The following is an 18,785-nucleotide window of genomic DNA, read 5'->3' as shown; positions in this document are numbered from 1 at the left end:
ACATTAGATTCTTGAAATTCTGAAAATCTATAATTCTTGTAAATCGATAACAACAACAACAACAACAACAACATACCTAATGTAATCCCACAAGTGAGATTTGGGGAGGGTAGTGTGTACGCAACCTTACCCCCTACCTTTGTGCAGGTAGAGAGGTTGTTTCTGGTAGCAAGGGCGGAGCTAGCCCATGAGTTACGGGTTCGCCGAACCCAGTAGCTTTAGTCTAAACCCTATATTTGTCTTATGAAATTCATTGAATATGTACTAATTATTGATTTAGAACCCAATAACTTAAAATGATTAGAACTCTGAACTCATAACCTTCAAATCCTGGCTCCGCCTCTGTCTGGTAGACCCTCAAATCAAAGCAAGCATGCATAATCAATCACAATAGAATAGAGAAAGAAACACACTAGCGAAAAAGTCAAAGAAGCAGCAACCAACAAGATAATAGAAAAACCAGAACAAAAGCAACTAGGTAGTAATAGAAATCTAGGTATGGAAATACGAGGACGACGCTACCACTACTTAAATGAAAGAAAAGACACTCGACTACTTTCTGTTCTTCTACCCTAATTCTCGACCTCAACACCTTCTTATTAAGGGTCATGTCCTCAGTACGCTGAAGTTTGTATGAAATTATATCATATACCTTGTAAGTTGGAACTGGAATCACATTCATTCTAGATCAAATGGATTTCAAATACTAAGCATAACCTTGTCAGTGAGTACATAGAATTCTCACCGCGCCACTAGACATATATATGAAGTCAAAAATGTGTCCGAGAGATAGAGAGCAGAACATAAATTTGCTCATACAAAATATATTTTGTAAGAAATCAGCATTTTTACAATGTCCACAGTAAGAATTGAGATAATTCAGTGCTTTTGCGGATGGCTCAGTATTCATACTGTCTAAACAATTTGATTCAATAATAATAGTAAGCTGAGCCAACAGTATAGGAAAAACAAACAAGAGAATGAAAACGAACACACCTTAGCGGATGCAGTTTCTTGTATAAACGGAACACATTTGTATAGCATGAGTAGGATTGTTCATAACTGTACTATTTCAACCTGTATTATAATACAAAAGTTACTATCCAGAAGATGGCTCTCCATTATATATGGAAACTTTTCCTCATTATGAGATCACCAACTTTTCGGAACAATGCTTTTCTTCTACTACTAGAATTCTTATCACTATCTGATTCATCGGAATGGTTAAAATCTGGATTTGTATTTGGTTTTCCTGCATCATCTGCTAAAGCAGGTGAAGACGCTCTCCTGCGATGAGATAGGGAATGTGGTGTATGAGGCTCTGACTTTGGTGTGACAGAAGTTGGATCAAATATTGAGCCCTTAAGCGTCTCATCCTTTTCAGAATCGTCAACTTTTCGAAGTTTCAGCTCTCTAAGATCAGCACTGAAACTTTTCTTGATATTATGATCCTCTATATGTTCCTCAACCATTTCCTTAGTTCTGAATTCTGTTGACGATGAAGGAGGCAAGCGTTTGAACTCGTTAACAGTCTCATGAGCTGCAGGTGTATTGGTCCTAAGGCGTTCATTTTCTCTAGAGAGAAAATGCAAAGCTTCCTCCTTCTCAGCCAAGCGATCTTTGAGTTGAGAATTTTCATCTCTAGCTAGGCCAGCTGCAGCTTTTGCTGCATTCGCTTCATTGATTGCTTGCTTCAATATGTCCCTCAATTTGTACTTTTCTTCCTTTGCTGCTTTAGTCGTATCCTCGGCTGCTTTAAGAGATTCTGCAAGCCTTTCCGTCTCGCGCTGAGCCAGAGTTCGTTCTTCTTCAGCTCTTTTTATACAAGTGATGAACCCCATCTCCTTCCCGTTCCATGCTAAAAGTGACTCCTCGGTCTCTAATCTCAATCTGTCTGCTGTATTTCTGTATAGGTCTGTCTCTTTTTTCGCCTCATCCAAGAGCTTTTGGTATCTGGCCTCAGTATTTCTAACCATCTCCTTCAATTTTCCCGCTTCCTCTTTCACTTGTTCTAACTCTAATTGAGTAGCACTAAGTTTCTCCTTGGCCTCTGACGCTTCAGTAGCAACTTCCTTCAAGGCTAATGCTAAATCGTCCATCGCCTTTCTACTTTTTTCCTCTGCCTCACTAGCCAACTTAACTTCATTCTTAAGCAAGCTTATCTCGTCGTTCAAATTCTTAGCCTTTGACAGGGCAATTTTCTCCCTCTCTTGTGCATTAGCCACATCCTCCTTTGCCAAAGCAAGTTCATAGTTAAGGCTTTCGAGTTCCTTCTTCACAGAATTAGCGATCTCCCCATTGGAAAAACCATTAAGGCGCCCGCTATTTTTCTTCGATGAAGTCTCTAGCGATTCAACCTTCTCGCGAAGTGAAGCCATCTCAAGCTTGGATTCTTCAAGTTCGATCTTAGCTTGCTCAAACTGCCTCGTCTGCGACTCAAACGAATCATATATTTTCGACTCGGATAACTTCCTTTGCTCCAATTCAACTTCTAGTTCTTTAACCTTTTTCTTAAAAACAGACAATTGTTCTGTTGCTTGAACTTCAGTTGCTTTCACATGATTCATCTCCTCTCTCAATCCTCCTAACATAGCATCTTTTTCCGCTAACTTGACCTCGTATTTCTTCACTCTTTCGAGCTCCATCCTCAGTGACTCGATATTCTTATCTTTAATCTTCAATTCTTCTTGTGTTTTAGAGTTCAATTCCTTCAAAGCCTTAAGTTCAGCAATTAGTTCCCCTGCTTTCTTAGGTGATAATCCCTCATTTAGCTTCTTATTAGCCTCATTAGCAACTTGTCTCATCTCCTTAAGTTCATGAATTGCTCTATTCTTTTCTCCTTCAACAAAATTTAATTGCTCTTTTGTCTCCTTCAACTCCTCCTCAAGATGTCCCATTTGTTCTTGCATAAGCAAAATTTTATTCACCCGATTCTACAAACGCCAAAAATAAAAATGAATTAAAATTCTATACGACAGTAGAAAATATAGAAAATTTCTAGTAGTACTTTTTTTTAATGTATATAGGTGAGCCGTGGAAACAGCCTTGCAGACATGCAGGTAAGGCTGCGTACAATAGACTATTGTAGTCCGACCCTTCCCCGAACCCCGCGCATAGCAGGAGCTTAGTGCACCGGGCTGCCCTTAATGTATATGGGTGAGAGATGAGCTTAAATAGAGCGATATGGTCAGTGAGTATTCATATAACCGACTCTTACTTGCTTGGAATAGAGGCATTGTTGTTGTCGTTATCGGAGGAAATCCAATATACAAATTACACCAAAGATCAAATACTAATTGTATCAACAACAACAACTAACCCGCAGTACCAACAAGTTGGGGGTCGACATAAAAAACTAATTGTATAATTCCCAAAAAATTACAACAAAATATTGGAAAAATTAATAAATACCTCAGATAAATGGTCAACGGATTTTCTTTCAAGAGAAACAAGGGCGTTTGAATCAATTTGACAACCCAAAGCATCACCTCTACAAAGCTTTGTTGCAGAAATTGCTCTTGAAAATCTTGAAGAATGGCTCCTTTGTCCTATATCATTGGCCCCAGATCTACAAATCCCCCCAAAATATCAAAAAGAATGAATCTTTAATTAACTCTCATACACTCAAACATTAAAACATCAAAAAGATTCAATTTTTAATTAAATCTCATGCAAACTCAAACCATTAAAGTAAACAAGAGACAAAAAACAAGAGAAACCCATAAACGAAAACCTTAGGTTAGAAACCTGACATGAAAAAGAATAACAGAAAAATCCGAGAAAATCTCTGAACTTCAAAAGAATTATATATACACATACACCACTTTAGATAATATCGACACCAAAATAAAAATAAGGCTAATATAATGATAATAACAAGGAAAAATATTAAAAGGGGGTACCTTGATTTTGAACGTAACATTTTGTTTGAATACGTGTTTGAATCTCCTTTTTTTTCCTTGGAAGATTCCTGGAAAAATCAGCACAAAAAACTGAGAAAATTCCACCTTTTGTGTATACTAATATAAGTAATTTTTTCAGTATTTTTGTGTGTTTGGGCCAAAAAAAAAAGGAGGTAGTTTTTAAAGTTTGTGGTTTATGACAAAGTCCGAGGTTGGCGGGGGTTTTGTTTGGTAATAAAATGCAGTAACGGCAAAAGGTATGAAAGAGAAAGATTTTGTAAGAATGAGACAAAGTGAAAGGGATGTATATACACTAGTAAAAGAAGATTTTGCAGACTTGGTAGGAGATCTGTGTTAATTGACTAAATTGCCCTTGATTAAGGTCCACTTTTGAATTTAATGAGTTAATTAACACAAACCTCACCTAAGTTAGTGCCCGTTTGGATTGGTTTATTTTAAGTGCTTTTAAGCCAAAATAACTTTTAAGCCATTTTGTGGTATTTGGATAGAGTAAAAAAGTGCTTTTAAGCACTTATTTTTAAGCTAAAATGACAAAAACAAGCTAAAAGCCAAAAGCTAGAATTCCTAACTTATGGCTTAAAAGCCACTTAAATTAAGCCCATCCAAACGGGCTCTTAGTTCTAATTACATGATTTTTCCAATGTTTAAATTCTACTTGAAAAGGAGCCTTGGAGCAACGATCAAGTTGTTTTTATTTGACCTATAGGTCACGAGTTCGAGCCATGGAATCAGCCAATGATGCTTGCATCAGAGTAGGGTACGACCCTTCTTCGATCCTGGATAAACACGGGATGCTTTGCCTACCGGATTGGCCCTCGCAAATACTTTAGTCATTGTTTAAAAGTTGAAGTTTGGACATAAAATTTTGAGTTACTAGCAGATATTATTTGAATTCCAAGTGAAATATGAAAATTCTAATTTAAAAGTGTAATTCAAGTGAATATTTTTACCAATTCTTCAACTTTAGCAAAAATTCGCATACTTTTTTTTTTTAAAAAACTTCAACTCAAATAGTCTATAAGCCTCCTAAAAAGGTTTCAATTTTTTTTTAGGTTTTAAATTTGTTTACAAATTATAGTAACGCCGGATGAACAATCTCATGATAAAAAGAACGATGACGTATAGAGTGAAGAGTCAATATTCGATGTTAATTCAGATATCGATTAAGATTTTTAGAATAAAATTTTATTTCTAAAAACTACATAAAAAGTACTACTATAAATTACTTACTTTTTGTTGATAAAACTACATTAAGATATTGTTGCTACTGTCTGTGTATTGCTTCATTTTCATTTCCTTTGAGCCGAGGGTCTTTCGGGAACAACCTCTCTAGCTACCTTCATTAAGTAGGGGTAAGGTCTGCGTACACTTTACCCTCCTCAGACCTCGCTTGTGGAATTCCACTGAATTTGTTGTTTTTTGTTGTGTTGATAAAAATATATGAAATGATCGTAATGAAAGAAGAAGGATCTAACTTCACAAATATTATCTTTATTTTCGAGAATAATAGAAGATAGACCATAATACTATAGTTCATGTTAATTCACTTGAAATATGCAAAAGCCAAGTATTGATAGGCTGCCTTTAATTAACCCCTAAAGCCATCTATATTTTCTTGGCTTCCAATTCCAGACAACTAATTTGCTTGGTGTTGTTTTGTCAATTCTAAAGAACAAATTGGGGTAACTCTGATGTAATTAATCACAACTTGATATTTTGAATTTTTTGAATTTAATATTATTTTATTAATAGAAGGAGACATGGAGAATGCTTAGAAACTGAGAGAGTCTGACTTTGTCTAGGGGCCGGTAAACATGACGTTGGAATTTGTTACAATTAATTAATACTTCAACTACTGAATTTAATAATGGATTAATTTCAATTAATGAATTTTAATCTTTAATAACAATTGATAAGTATTGTAATTAGTAGACCTTGTGAGCTTTGACGATTCAATTGGCGTTATGTTTACCTACTTCCTTGGAATATTATCTATTTATATATAATAGGAGAGGCAAATGAAGGTTATGATGACAAGTGGCATTATATTAAACTGGCACATGTAAATTTTTTGGACAATTCTCCAATTTTGTTGGAATTTGAATTTTTTTTATAAAAAAAGTTAAAACTTTTAATGATGGCAGTTATGTCGATTTTTTTTAAAAGAAGTTAAAAACTTCAAACTGGCAGTTAATATTTATGGTAAAAATCTTTAAACCACGTTTCCTTCCGCTGATTACAAAAGTTTTATTTTGAACTTTACTTATATACTTGTACTTATGTTTACACATATACATGAAAAAAAAGAAAAAAATAATAGAACACCGCAAAATTAAACCACACGATCTCCTACACAAACGTGGCTTGAAGTTACAATCCTAATCTACCTCCACGTTCTCCATTTCTCCTCCGTTCTCCTACGCAGTTATTGTTTATGTCGATTGCTTTTCTAAGTTAGTTTTTCATTCTCTTTACTTGCTCTGAATTATCTCCTTACTACAATAACTTTTGAAGGATGTCTTCACCAGTTCATTAAATCAGAGAAATTCCAAGCAATTCGATGCAATTGAATTTGAAAATGAGAGTTGTTCGAATTTGGGAAATCGACTATTTTCCTTGGAGTTGATTTTACAATATGCAAGGGTAACATATTCAATTTCTCAATACTTAAAACTAAATTAAAGCACAATTTACGGTACCTGTAAAATCGTATGTCAATATTGGAATACAAAATTTCAAAACGCATAGTGTCTCACTTTCTCATTCATTAAACTTCCTCTTTTCCAATTTTTTTGATTGTTACTCATCCATTTGGTTCTACATATTGTAAATATTTGAATTTGTACTAAGCTTATAAGTAAAATAAAAGTATTTGTAGCATATACATATTGTATTCAATTAATTGAATGTACAAAAACAAATATGTTGTTCTATATGCAATTGTGTCCTTTCTGGTATATTGGAAGATAACTTTCAAAAATCACACTTCCTCATATATTAAACTTCCCCTTTTCCAAGTTTGTAGATTGTTACTTGCATTTTTTGTTCTACGGATTGAAAATATTTGAATTTGTAATAAGGATATAAGTAAAAGGAAAGTATTTGTAGAATGTACATATTGCCTATTATTCTGGATTAACAGTCCTAAATGCAAGCAAAGTCAATTGTTTTGTTAGTCTTGAGCTAAAATTAGTTCGTGTTGTCCTCACCCAAAGCTTTTGGTTCTATAACATCCAGTAACTCTCTTTAAAAAATTAATGTTTCTCCGATGACACTTACTCTGATATGTAGTCTGTGATCATGGTTGGTTTGATATGGTAGTGCGTGTGTCCAATTACAATAACAAGACACTAAAGTGAGCGTGGATCTTTCATTTAAAGTATTTTTATTTAATATTTTATCAATTGTTCTCCGCAATTTTGTAATTTCTCACATCGTTTTTATATACAATTAGAGAAGTATGGAGGTTAAGTTACTTTGGCTTCTCGTGCTGCAGAAACTAATAGAGTGTTGTTTATATATTATATTCATATTATTTTCAACAGTTTAGGAATAATTGATATTTTTATATTTACTCTTACATTTCATGCACTTACATAATGTACAGGCAGACCACTAATGTATCAAGGTGCCTAAACTTAAGTTCATATAATTACCTTGGTTTTGCTGCATCAAATGAATATATTGTATACCTCGCGTCATTGAGTCTTTTATAAAGTTTTTTGCGAGCACTTACACTACCTGTGTTGATGGAGGTAAGCATGATTTGTAAAAAAAATATTGTTGTGTCTCCTTGAGTAGTGAACTTTGGTTCTAAAATTTTATCTTCTCCTACTACAATTATCCATACAAAATTGGAAGAATGTGCGGCTAATTTTGTTGGCAAGCCAGCTGCATCATTACAGGCATGGTTGTGTAACAAATTCAGCCATACTTCCAATTTTAATTGGAAAGGTACAAAGAATTTCTAAAAGTTATTCTTCTGTTTTATTTATGATTATATTTTTCTTTTAATTTGGTCATTTTTAAGGAGGTTCGATTATAAGTAATTCTCTCAACCAAAACTCTATTGTAAATGTAGCTCGAGGGTCTGAAGCTATTATTCGAATTTTTCAACATAATAGTATGTTTCTGCAACTTGGGCTTTGTCCTTTTAGTCATAACATGTTTATACAGCAAGTTCATCTTATTTAGTATTTATGCTTTGTTTTGCCCTTACTTCTTTATGAATTTCTCAGTTAGAGAAGGTTTTGAAAGAATATATTTCTGAGGGACAACCCAGATCACACACGCCATGAAAGAACATAATTGTTAATTTGGAGGGCATGTACAGATTGGAAGGGGAGCTATGCCAGCATCCGAAGAGTGTTTTCATGTGCAAGAAATACAAGGTACTGCACGATATTAATATGATTTTAGTCATTGATAAATGCTCTAAAAGCTAGCTTCTGCTTCTTCATTGGCATGATAATAATTGCCTCAATAATACCAATCACTCTTTTATTTGAGACACTAATTTTCTTTTCCTAGGCTTTATGAGACTCCATTTGGTTTAACTTTCTCATGTCTTTGTATCTGATATATTTTCTCATTGTAGGCTCAGGTGAGGCTCACAACATAGGAGTTATTTGGGGTGTCTCTGAAATTTGGGAATTGACACAGTTGATGTGGACATAATAATAAGAACTTTCACAAAGTCATTTGGTTCATGTGGGGTTATGTTGCTGGATCCAAAGTATGTTTCTTTAATGTCATTCTTATAAAGGTGTTTGCTGATTTGCTTTCTCATTGTCTATAGTTATATTATTTGTTTACGTAAAATTTAAGTGTCTGAAAGTATGACAAAAAAGGTGAATCATGAAACCAAAGTGATACTCATACTACTCCCTCAGTTTTAATTTGGATGATACACTTTCCTTATTAGTCTGTTCCAAAAAGAATGACATATTTCTATCTCTGCCCTTTTGGAATTCATGTTTGCCTTTTCCGACTCAATTTTATGTTAGATTTTAAAATATTATACCATCATAATAGCGTCATTGGAGACAACATTGTATATTCTTCCTTTCTTCTCTGCGCTCTATATAGGAGATCAAGTTCAACACTCAGTAAAAATAAAACAGTAGGCGATTTCATTCAATTTATTTCTTTTTTATTTTTGTATAACTATGCTCGCTCCAAGTTGCCTTCAATTTCTTTCTTTCTTTCTCTTAGGTGACGCAATCCCACATGATTAAAATTATTTCAATATCGAGAACTTTGAGAGTTTGGGGTACTTATCATAGAAATTGTTGGACTTTTATCATTTATCGTGGAGGAAAAAACAATGCACTTCATGTGCTAAAAAAATTCATGGCATTTGGTAGAGCAGCATATTAAAAGGTGGACGAAGGTATTTGAAGGCAACACCCTCTACAACTTATATTATCTGTTTATTTCTTATATTTAATTTTTTTCTTATTTCCTATATATGTTTTGACATGCAGCCTGGATATGAGCGTCTCTGCTGCTTGCACTGCATATAGCCTCGGAATCACAACTTTGCAACATGTCATGTCTCCAAGAACCTCAGGGAAGTTATTGTAATAGAGTGTGTACATTGTGGATGTCAAGGTTGTGCAAGTGGGGAGTAATTATTTTCCCGTAACTATATGTTATGAGGTCTGATTTTTCTATCTTGAAAGACTATGGTTGTCGTATTTTTGAATTTTCAAGCCATTAGAAACCTTTTTATGTGGAACTCTAGCCGGTATACATGACTTGCTTTATTGAGGTTATAAAGAACATTATGGACTCTCCTCATTGTGTTTCTTATTACTTCATTATGCGAATATTCATTACATTTACATATACCAAAATTAATAGCATTTTCATACTCCTTTGTATATACAGCCTTTTTCAGAATATATTTTCTTATAAAAGATTATATTTATTATTTTTCGCGCAACGCGCGGGTACGAATACTAGTAAACAGAAAATGTCAGAAAAATACGAGCCTGGAAAATTGTTATTTTAAAAAAGAAAAGGTCAGAAAATATCAATTTGAAGAAATTTATTGAGGCATCACGTCTATTGAATAGGTCTTAAAGTTATACTAATACGATTATATTGGCAGATATTCTAAGCTACTAGAAACTTAATAAGCATCTGAACATAAAAAATATGAAATTTGAAAAGAAAAATAAAAAATAAAAAGAAGTAACTTTTGAAGTTAATTTGAAAAAAATATTCGAAAATTGAACTTATGTTTGGACATGCATTTCCCTTTAAAACTATTGCAGTTTTATGAGGAAAAAACATTGTTTACTTGAAAAAGAAGTAAAAACTATCTCGAGGTTAAAGACTTGAAGCTCATCTTCAAAAATTCAGTGAAATATATAATCAAACAATATTAAAAAAGAATTTTTTGTATGGACAAACTGGTCCTTAGAATGCTTCTTCTTTTTTCTTTTTTTCCTCTTCCTTTCTCTTTGTTTTAGTACTGTTAGTACAGTTACTAAGTGCTATGCTTTTCCGTAGTCATTTAAAAAAAAAAAAAATTATATACCAACATTAGCACGAAATGAGCTTGAAAAGAGCGACATATGTAATGAGAACTTATTTAACCGACTTGAATTATTTGAAATTGATGCATTGTTATTATTATTGTTGTTAGTTAGCTAGAGTACTTTAAAGTTTAAATAGATCGGAATTTTTTCTTTCCTTTAAATTCTTGGACATGAATTTCGTTGGAAAAATAACAGGAGGTTTGTGATAAACCATTATTTCACTTGAAATAATCCTCAAATTATTTTTTCAATCTCAAATTCCCTATTTCAAGGTGAATTTGAAATAATGGAAGAAATCGAGAACCAAATAATAATTTGCAAATATTATTTCATCCGGAATAATATAAATGTCCAAACGGTAATTTAAATCGCAAGGAAAATCAATAAAAGCAATGTCGTAAATAATTAAACTGGTGCAAATAGCAAGAGTATCTGACACAAAATTATTAAAGGTCGTGATGACGCCTAACACCACTGTCAGACAAACCAACAATAATTAATTAACTTTATTACTCATTTTAGTATTTTTGAAATCCTAATTTCCTTCAATTAAATAGTAAGAGACAGAATTTACAGGGTATTGATAATATTTTTCACAACTACAATACTGAACAACCCATAATCACTCCCAAAACCCGGCGTCACAAGTGCATGAGCATTAACTAGGAAATATAGTAAAAGTACAACATCTGTCTGGAATACAATTAGACGGGAGAGGGTAAATAACTCTGATGGAGACTCTGTGTGCTGTGAATTCGCAACGTGGGATACACCTCACCTAAGTCCCCGCAATAGCCGTGCCTCTGCGCCTACAAGTCTACTAGACATATATGTACCTGCACAAAAATGTGCATCAAGTGTAGTATGAGTATGTAAATCAACGCATACCCAGTAAGTAGCTAGTCTAATCTCGAAGAAGTAGTGACGAGGGGTCGACTTCGACACTTACTATGGGCTAACATTAAAATACCGATATTTTACTTAAGCATGGATGTATAAAAACAGCTGAAAATTCAATAACAAGAAGTAAGTAAACAATTCTTTCACTAATAGAAAATTTTTAAATTTATTTTCGTCATTTAACAAATTTTATCTCAAGTCAATGAAGCAATATCAATCATTATTAGTTCCAAAGATTTATCATGCGCAAATCATACCGAGGTCGTACGGCATCCAACAAAATGATAATTAAATTGTGCATGCCGAGGGTCGAACGGCACGAACCATAGATGCATCTATCTGCTGGCGTTCGGCCCGCTCCACAAAAGAGAAAATACATTAAAACAACCAATTCAAGATTTATTAAGGGGCAAATATTTAAGGAAATACCGATTCTCATTAACGGTCAAGTAAATGAGGTTTAACCTTTTAAAATTCCTTTATCAAGTTTCAACATGATTTATGCAATTAAATTAACAAGTAGGATGCAAACATCGCAAGTATAACATGATTTGGGTCCTAGACTACCCGGACATAAGCATAATTAGTAGCTACGTACGGACTCATGTCACCTCGTGCGTACATAGCCCCCACAAATAGAAGCACATATTAATTCAATTCACCTATGGCATTAATTCCCTCGTACAAGGTTAGAAAAGAGACTTAGGCCTCATTTGTTTTTTTAAAGATTAAGACGTCTGAATCTGAATACACATCTGAACATCAAAATGTGTATTAAGATTAAGACATCTGAATCTGAATACGCGTCTGAATATTAAGATGTGTATTAAGATCTGAATACTAAATGATTAAGACTGTTTGATTTTTAACATCTGAATGTATAAAAATTATCTTTATTTGAAAATTAATAAACATAAAATTCAAATGAAATACTAATAATCTAATATTCTATCAATAGAATATATAATTTTTTTTTTAAAATATGGTAGTTGCTGGTGGTGATGGCTAATGGTGGTGCTTGTGAATGCCGACTAGAGGCGGTGGTTGGTGGTAGGTTTGGTTGATGGTTGTGGTTCAGGGTAGTAGCTAGTGGTGATTAGTAGTGGTGGCGATTATGATTGAGGATGATGGTGGTGAGTGGTGATAGTTAATAATGGCGGATGGTGGTGATAGTTGTGATTGAGGAAGGTGGTGGTGGGTGGTGGTAGTTAATAATGATGTGCAGTGTCGGTTATGGTTGTTGATAGTGATGGGGCAGTTAGTTGTGGTAGTTGAGGTGGATGAGTATTGTTTATGATTGAGAATGATGGTGGTGGGAGTGGTGCGGATGGTGAGTGGTGGTAGTCAATTATGGTGGCAGTTATGATTGAGGATAATGGTGGTGGCAGCGGTGGCTGAGTATGGTGGTGGTGGTGGCGGCATGGTGGTAGATTGTAAGCGGTGGAGACAATGAATAATGAATATGGATGATAGCATCTTAATAAAATTAAGTCTCTATTATAGATCTTAATCATACAGACCTATTCAGACACATTAAGTGGTTGTGAAGTAAAAAAAAATAAATATAATTAATGATTAAGATCTGAATAATTAAGATTCAGACTTTAAAAACAAACGCACTTAATGTCAGAGATCTGAATGATTAAGATTCAGACCTCCATTAAGTGCAAACAAATGAGGCATTACCTCGCTACGTAATTCCATAACCGACTCCCAAGCCTTTCCAACAACTCAAACCGATGCTCAAAGCTCCAAAACTAGTCAATAAAGGTGCAAATCTATAAATATATACTCTAATACTCATTATAATTCAATTTACAACAATTCCCAACTCCGCTCGAAAAGTCGATAAAACTCACACTCGGGCCCACGTGCCCGGATTCCGAAAATTTTCAAAGATAAACATTACCCATAGCATCACGAACTCAAATATATAATTTATTCTCAATTTCATGCCCAAATTCGTGGTCAAAATCCAAAAATTCCAATTTCTAGGTTTTCTACCAAAGCCCAAAATTTCCACTAAATTTCCTTGAATTTTCATGTTAAAATCTATATATAACCCAAGTATTTAACTTGCAATAGGTGGGAATCACTTACCTTGACATAGATAATGAAAATCTCCCTTGAAGCCTCTCCAAAAATGCCCAAGCCGTCTGGAAAATGAGTGAAATGAACTCAAACCCCATTTTTAAAACACTCTGCCCAGCACATCAGCCTTCTTCTTCGTGAACGCGGTACTTCCCTCGCATTCGTGAAGCACAACCAGCTTCCGCTTCAAATCCTCATTCGCGATCGCGAAGCCAGGCATGCGAACGCGATGCCTTTCCAAGCCTTCCCCTCGCGATCGCGGACCGCCCACACGAACGTGTAGGACAAGAGCTCCCCTAGGCCGAACTTACCTTATGCGAACGCGAGAGGGCAATCGCGAAAGCGAAGCTCTACCGCCTAGGCCTTCACGAACGCGACTCCCTGATCGCGAACGCGTAGCACAAAAGGCCCATCCCACAACTCCTTCTTCGCGAATGCGGGACTTTCTTCGCGTTCGCGAAGGACAACACCAGCACCAGGGACAACACCAACATAACAGCCAAACTTGGTCCGAATCACACCCGAGGTCCCCGGTACCCCGTCCAATCACACCAACCAGTCCCAATACTTAACACGAATCTGCTCGAGGCCTCAAATCACATCAAACAACGCTAAAATCATGAATCGCACCCCAATTCAAGCTTAGTGAACTTTAGAACTTCAAACTTCTACATTCGATGCCGAAACCTATCAAATCACGTCTGATTAACCTCAAATTTTGCACACAAGTCACATTCGATATTACGGACCTACTCCAACTTCCGGAATTGGAATCCGACCTCGATATTAAAAAGTCCACTCCCGGTCAAACTCCGCAAAAACCTTCAGATTTCTAACTTTTGTCAAATGACCCCAAAATGACCTACGGGCCTCCGAATCCACATCCGGCGCACTCTTGAGACCAGAATCACCATACGTAGCTATTCCTAGACTCAGAATCCCAAACAGACATCGATAACATTGAAATGTACATCAACCCAAATTCATGAAATTCTTCCAAAGCACCAACTTTTCTACAATAGGTGCCGAAACGCTCCCGGGTCGTCCAAAACCCCATCCGGACATACGCCCAAATCCAAAATCATCATACGAACCCGTTGGAACCTTCAAATCCCAATTCCAAGGTCGTTTACTCAAAAAATCAAATCTTAATCAATTCTTCCAACTTAAAGCTTCCGAAATGAGAATTTCTTTTCCAAATCAACCCCGAACTTCCCGAAATTCAATTCCGACCACGCGTACAAGTCATAATACCTAAAGTGAAGCTAATCAAGGCCTCAAACCGCCGAGTGACACGCTACAGCTCAAAACGACCGGTCGGGTCGATACATTCTCTCCCACTTAACATACTTTCGTCCTTGAACGTGCTATGAACTGCTCCGGAGTTGTCCAAAATCACTGCTTAACACCTCGTGCACCTACCCGTACTAACACAACCTAGTTGAGCACATTAGCTTGAGCCATTATGAAGATCCTGCCTTTTATTTAGTCAAATAAGCCTTAGAGCCAGATTCTAACATTCGGAATTCTCCACCAGTCCTGCTTCCAACATACGGACACCGCATTAGTCACTACACATTGTACCAAAACATGATTGCATACCATTGCTGAATTCACACCATGCACCGCATAATTCCCATGACCATAGTAACATCCTTTGATAGTAATAGCCGAAATTCCACGAATCCGATGCCCAAAACACACCTCATGACACATATAAGTCCTGTTCCAACTCATGCAATGCTGCCACGACAGAAGAGATGTGTAGAAATTCATAACCGACTGCCGAGTCAACAAATCATTGAGTATCTCGTCCTTACAAGAACCATTACCTCATTATGAACCAAGTAACGATATTTGCTCTTTAATATGCTTCATATAAATCCGATCGCAGTGATCCCAGGTCCAATAATCTCGTCTCACCCAGTACAAGTCATTCCGGCAATAAGCCACCACAAACACTATCTAAGATCTCATATGACGCCATCAATGCACTAATAAGCCACAACTTGAATATGACACATAAGGAAGTACGAGCTCTGGAAATGAACTATCCAACCCGCATAACAACTAAAATGGCCATCAAATACTATGAGCCTTTCTCAGAGGCAAGAAACAGGGCACACAAAACAAATACAAGAAACTGTGCTCAATATTTCACTGTTGTGGCATGCAACCTGATCCACACACGATTCCGTTGCGGCGTGCAACCCGATCCAACAATATACCCGTGGCGGCGTGCCACCCGATCCACACATGACAATAAATGAGGAAGTACCCTTCAAGCCAAAATGCTTATACCTACGAAATACCCGAATGTCAACCACAACCATAATACTTCCTTGGAATATTATAAACAGAAAATGTCAGAAAAATACGAACCTGGAAAATTGTTATTATAAAAAAGAAAAGGTCAGAAAATATCAATTTAAAGAAGTTTATTGAGGCGTCACGTCTATTGAATAGGTCTTTGTCACGACCCGGATTTCCCACCCTCGGGAGTCGTGATGACGCCTACTCGTGAATGCTAGGCAAGCCGAGTATTATAAATTCATTACCCTTTTTATTAAGCATGTTCAACAATTCAAAGTAATAAGTGATTTAATTGCGGAATCAATTAAATAACTAGAAATACGGAAGACAAAAACTTAATAGTTTAACCAAACATTGCTACATAATCTGAAGTACTATACTACCCAGAATTTGGTGTCACAATTTCACAGACTGTTTAAGAGTACTACAAATAAAGGGTCCGAAAAACAAATACAAACTATCTCAGAAATACATAGAAGAAACAGTAGAGAAAGATAGAAGGAGACGCCGAGGCCTACGGACGCCTGCAGGACTACCTCGGGTCGCCTGAATGGACTAAAGACAGCACCCTCACTGCGGTCCAAATGCTCCGGTATCAGTATCTGCACACAGTGCAGAGCATAGTATCAGCACAACCGACCCCATGTGCTGGTAAGTGTCTAGCCTAACCTCGGCGAAGTAGTGACGAGGCTAGGACCAGACTACCAAATAAACCTGTGCAGTTAAAACATATACAACGGAAAATAAAAGCAGATATTAACAGTTAAAGATGGGGAGGGGAAGGCATGCTACGGGGAGTATCAGATAACAACAAAATACCAAACAGGAACGTAAAGAAACCATAATTTAGTTGCCAACAATAATGAGGAAAACAAACACAGTATTCACTTTCATTTCTTTCTCGTTGCAGGCGTGCAACCCGCTCCCATTTCATATATTACCGTTGCAGGCGTGCAACCCTCTCCCATTTCATATATTACCGTTGCAGGCGTGTAACCCGCTCCCATTTCACATATTACCGTTGCAGGCGTGCAACCTGCTCCGATTTCATATATTACCGTTGCACGCGTGCAATCCGCTCCCATTTTATATACTACCATTGCAGGCGTGCAACCCGCTCCCATTTCATATATTACCGTTGCAGGTGTGCAACCCACTCCCATTTCATATATCAACACCAATCATAGAAAAATCCTGGCAAGGGAACAATAATACAACAACAACATCCCGGCAAGGGAACAATAATACAACAACAGCATCCCGGCAAAGGAACAATAATATAACAACAACATCCTGGTAAGGGAACACGAGTATAACAACAACATCCCGGCAAGGGAGACAACATCATAAACGATAACATCCCAGCAAGGGAACCAACAATGATAATCATCATATTAGACATGGATAAATCACAACGGGGTCACAACAATTACAATACTAGACTCACGGGCATGCTTGACACCGACATATAGATACTCGTCACCTTGCCTATACGTCGTACTCCACAGTTAACACATAGCAATTACGACACAATTCCTAATCCCTCAAGCTAAGGTTAGACCGAATACTTACCTCGATGCCACGAACACAATTCAAGCCTCAACTACCGCTTTACCTCTTGATTCCACCACCAATTCGCTCGTATCTAGCCACAGGTTACTTAACTATATCAATAAATGCTAAATGAATCAATTCTAATGCATTAAAATAGATTTTCAAGAGTTTTTCCCAAAAAGTCAAAAATCGACCCCGGGCCTACATGGTCAAAACTCGAGGTTCGAACCAAAACCCGATTACCCATTCACCCACGAACTCAAATATATAATTTGTTTTGAAATCAGACCTCAAATCGAGGTCCAAATCCCCAAAATTTTAAAAACCTAGGTTCTACCCCAAACACCCAATTTCCCCCATGAAAACCCTTGATTTTGAGTTGAAATCATGTGAAAAGATGTTAAAGATTAAAGAAAACAAGTTAGAAACGACTTACAATCGATTTGGAGAAGAACTTTTCTTTGGAAAATCGCCCAAGAGAGTTTATGTTTTCAAAGGGTTTGAAAAATGGTAGAAAATGCGTCTAAGTTATGATTTTGCAGGTTGCCGATGTCGCAATTGCGACCAGGGTTCGCAATTGCGAACCCTTCAGAAGACTGCAATCTTCGCATTTGTGAAGATAATTATCGCATTTGCGACCACCCCATATTTCTGAGGGGTTGGCATTTGCGAGGCAGGCGTCGCATTTGCAATAGGGCCTTCCGCATTTGCGACCCAAATGGTCGCATTTGCGATCAGGCCTGCCCAGGCCTTCGTTCGCATTTGCGATGATTTACTCGCATTTGCGAGCGAGGCTTCGCAAATGCGAAGCCTGCAGACCTGCAACATACCAGCAATTTCCTAAGTGCAAATTTCACTCCGTGGCCTATCCAAAACTCACCCGAGCCCTTGGGGCTCCAAAACAAACATGCACACCAACCTAAAAACATCATACGTATTTGCTCGTGCTATCAAATCATCAAAATAACATCAACAACTATGAATTGAACCCCAATTCCATGAAATCATCCAAGAACACCAAAATTCCAATTTCTCAACTTTAAGTCCGTTTTATATCAAATCAATCCCGATCTTTACCAAATTTTACAAATTCAACCAAATTATTATTTCAAACTTGTATCGGGCTCCGGAACCAAAATACGGGCCCGATACCATCAAATTCAAACATATTTCATTTCCAAAAACTCATATATATTCCAGAAAATAATTTTCTTTAAAAATTCATTTCTAGGGCTTGGGACCTCGGAATTCGATTCCGGGCATACGCCCAAGTCCCATATTTTCCTACGGACCCTCCGGGACCGTCAAATCACGGGTCCGGGTCCGTTTAACTAAAATGTTGACCGAAGTCAACCTAAATTCATTTTAAAAGCAAAATTCATCATTTTTCACAAATTTTCACATAATGGCTTTCCGGATACCCGCCCGGACTGTGCACACAAATCGAGGTGAGACA

At 36.5% G+C, this 18,785-nt stretch overlaps 1 protein-coding gene and 1 pseudogene across 1 annotated transcript; one reads left to right on the top strand and one right to left on the bottom strand.

Annotated features, from left to right (window-relative positions):
- Positions 1-813: 813 nt before the first annotated feature.
- Positions 814-4,173, bottom strand: LOC109206292 (putative WEB family protein At1g65010, chloroplastic). Its single transcript, XM_019369103.1, has 3 exons — positions 3,903-4,173; positions 3,412-3,568; positions 814-2,933 (listed from the first exon to the last, which is right to left on the bottom strand). Exons 1-3 carry the CDS (start codon positions 3,920-3,922, stop codon positions 1,122-1,124), a joined length of 1,989 nt encoding a protein of 662 aa, XP_019224648.1. The 5' UTR covers positions 3,923-4,173; the 3' UTR covers positions 814-1,121.
- Positions 4,174-6,357: 2,184 nt separating this feature from the next.
- On the top strand, positions 6,358-9,709 carry LOC109206289 (annotated as a pseudogene).
- Positions 9,710-18,785: the final 9,076 nt, after the last annotated feature.

The sequence above is a fragment of the Nicotiana attenuata genome, unplaced genomic scaffold (assembly GCF_001879085.1).
Source record: "Nicotiana attenuata strain UT unplaced genomic scaffold, NIATTr2, whole genome shotgun sequence".
Lineage (NCBI taxonomy): Eukaryota > Viridiplantae > Streptophyta > Magnoliopsida > Solanales > Solanaceae > Nicotiana > Nicotiana attenuata.
This window is presented reverse-complemented; position numbering and strand designations above follow the sequence as displayed.

What these genes read in the sequence shown, in the direction of transcription:
- LOC109206292 (XM_019369103.1), bottom strand. Translation starts at nt 3,922, where the DNA reads ATGTTACGTTCAAAATCAAG. An exon ending in ATGTTACGTTCAAAATCAAG is followed by an intron (nt 3,569 to 3,902) that starts GTACCCCCTTTT and finishes GGGGATTTGTAG; the next exon opens with ATCTGGGGCCAATGATATAG. An exon ending in CCGTTGACCATTTATCTGAG is followed by an intron (nt 2,934 to 3,411) that starts GTATTTATTAAT and finishes TGGCGTTTGTAG; the next exon opens with AATCGGGTGAATAAAATTTT.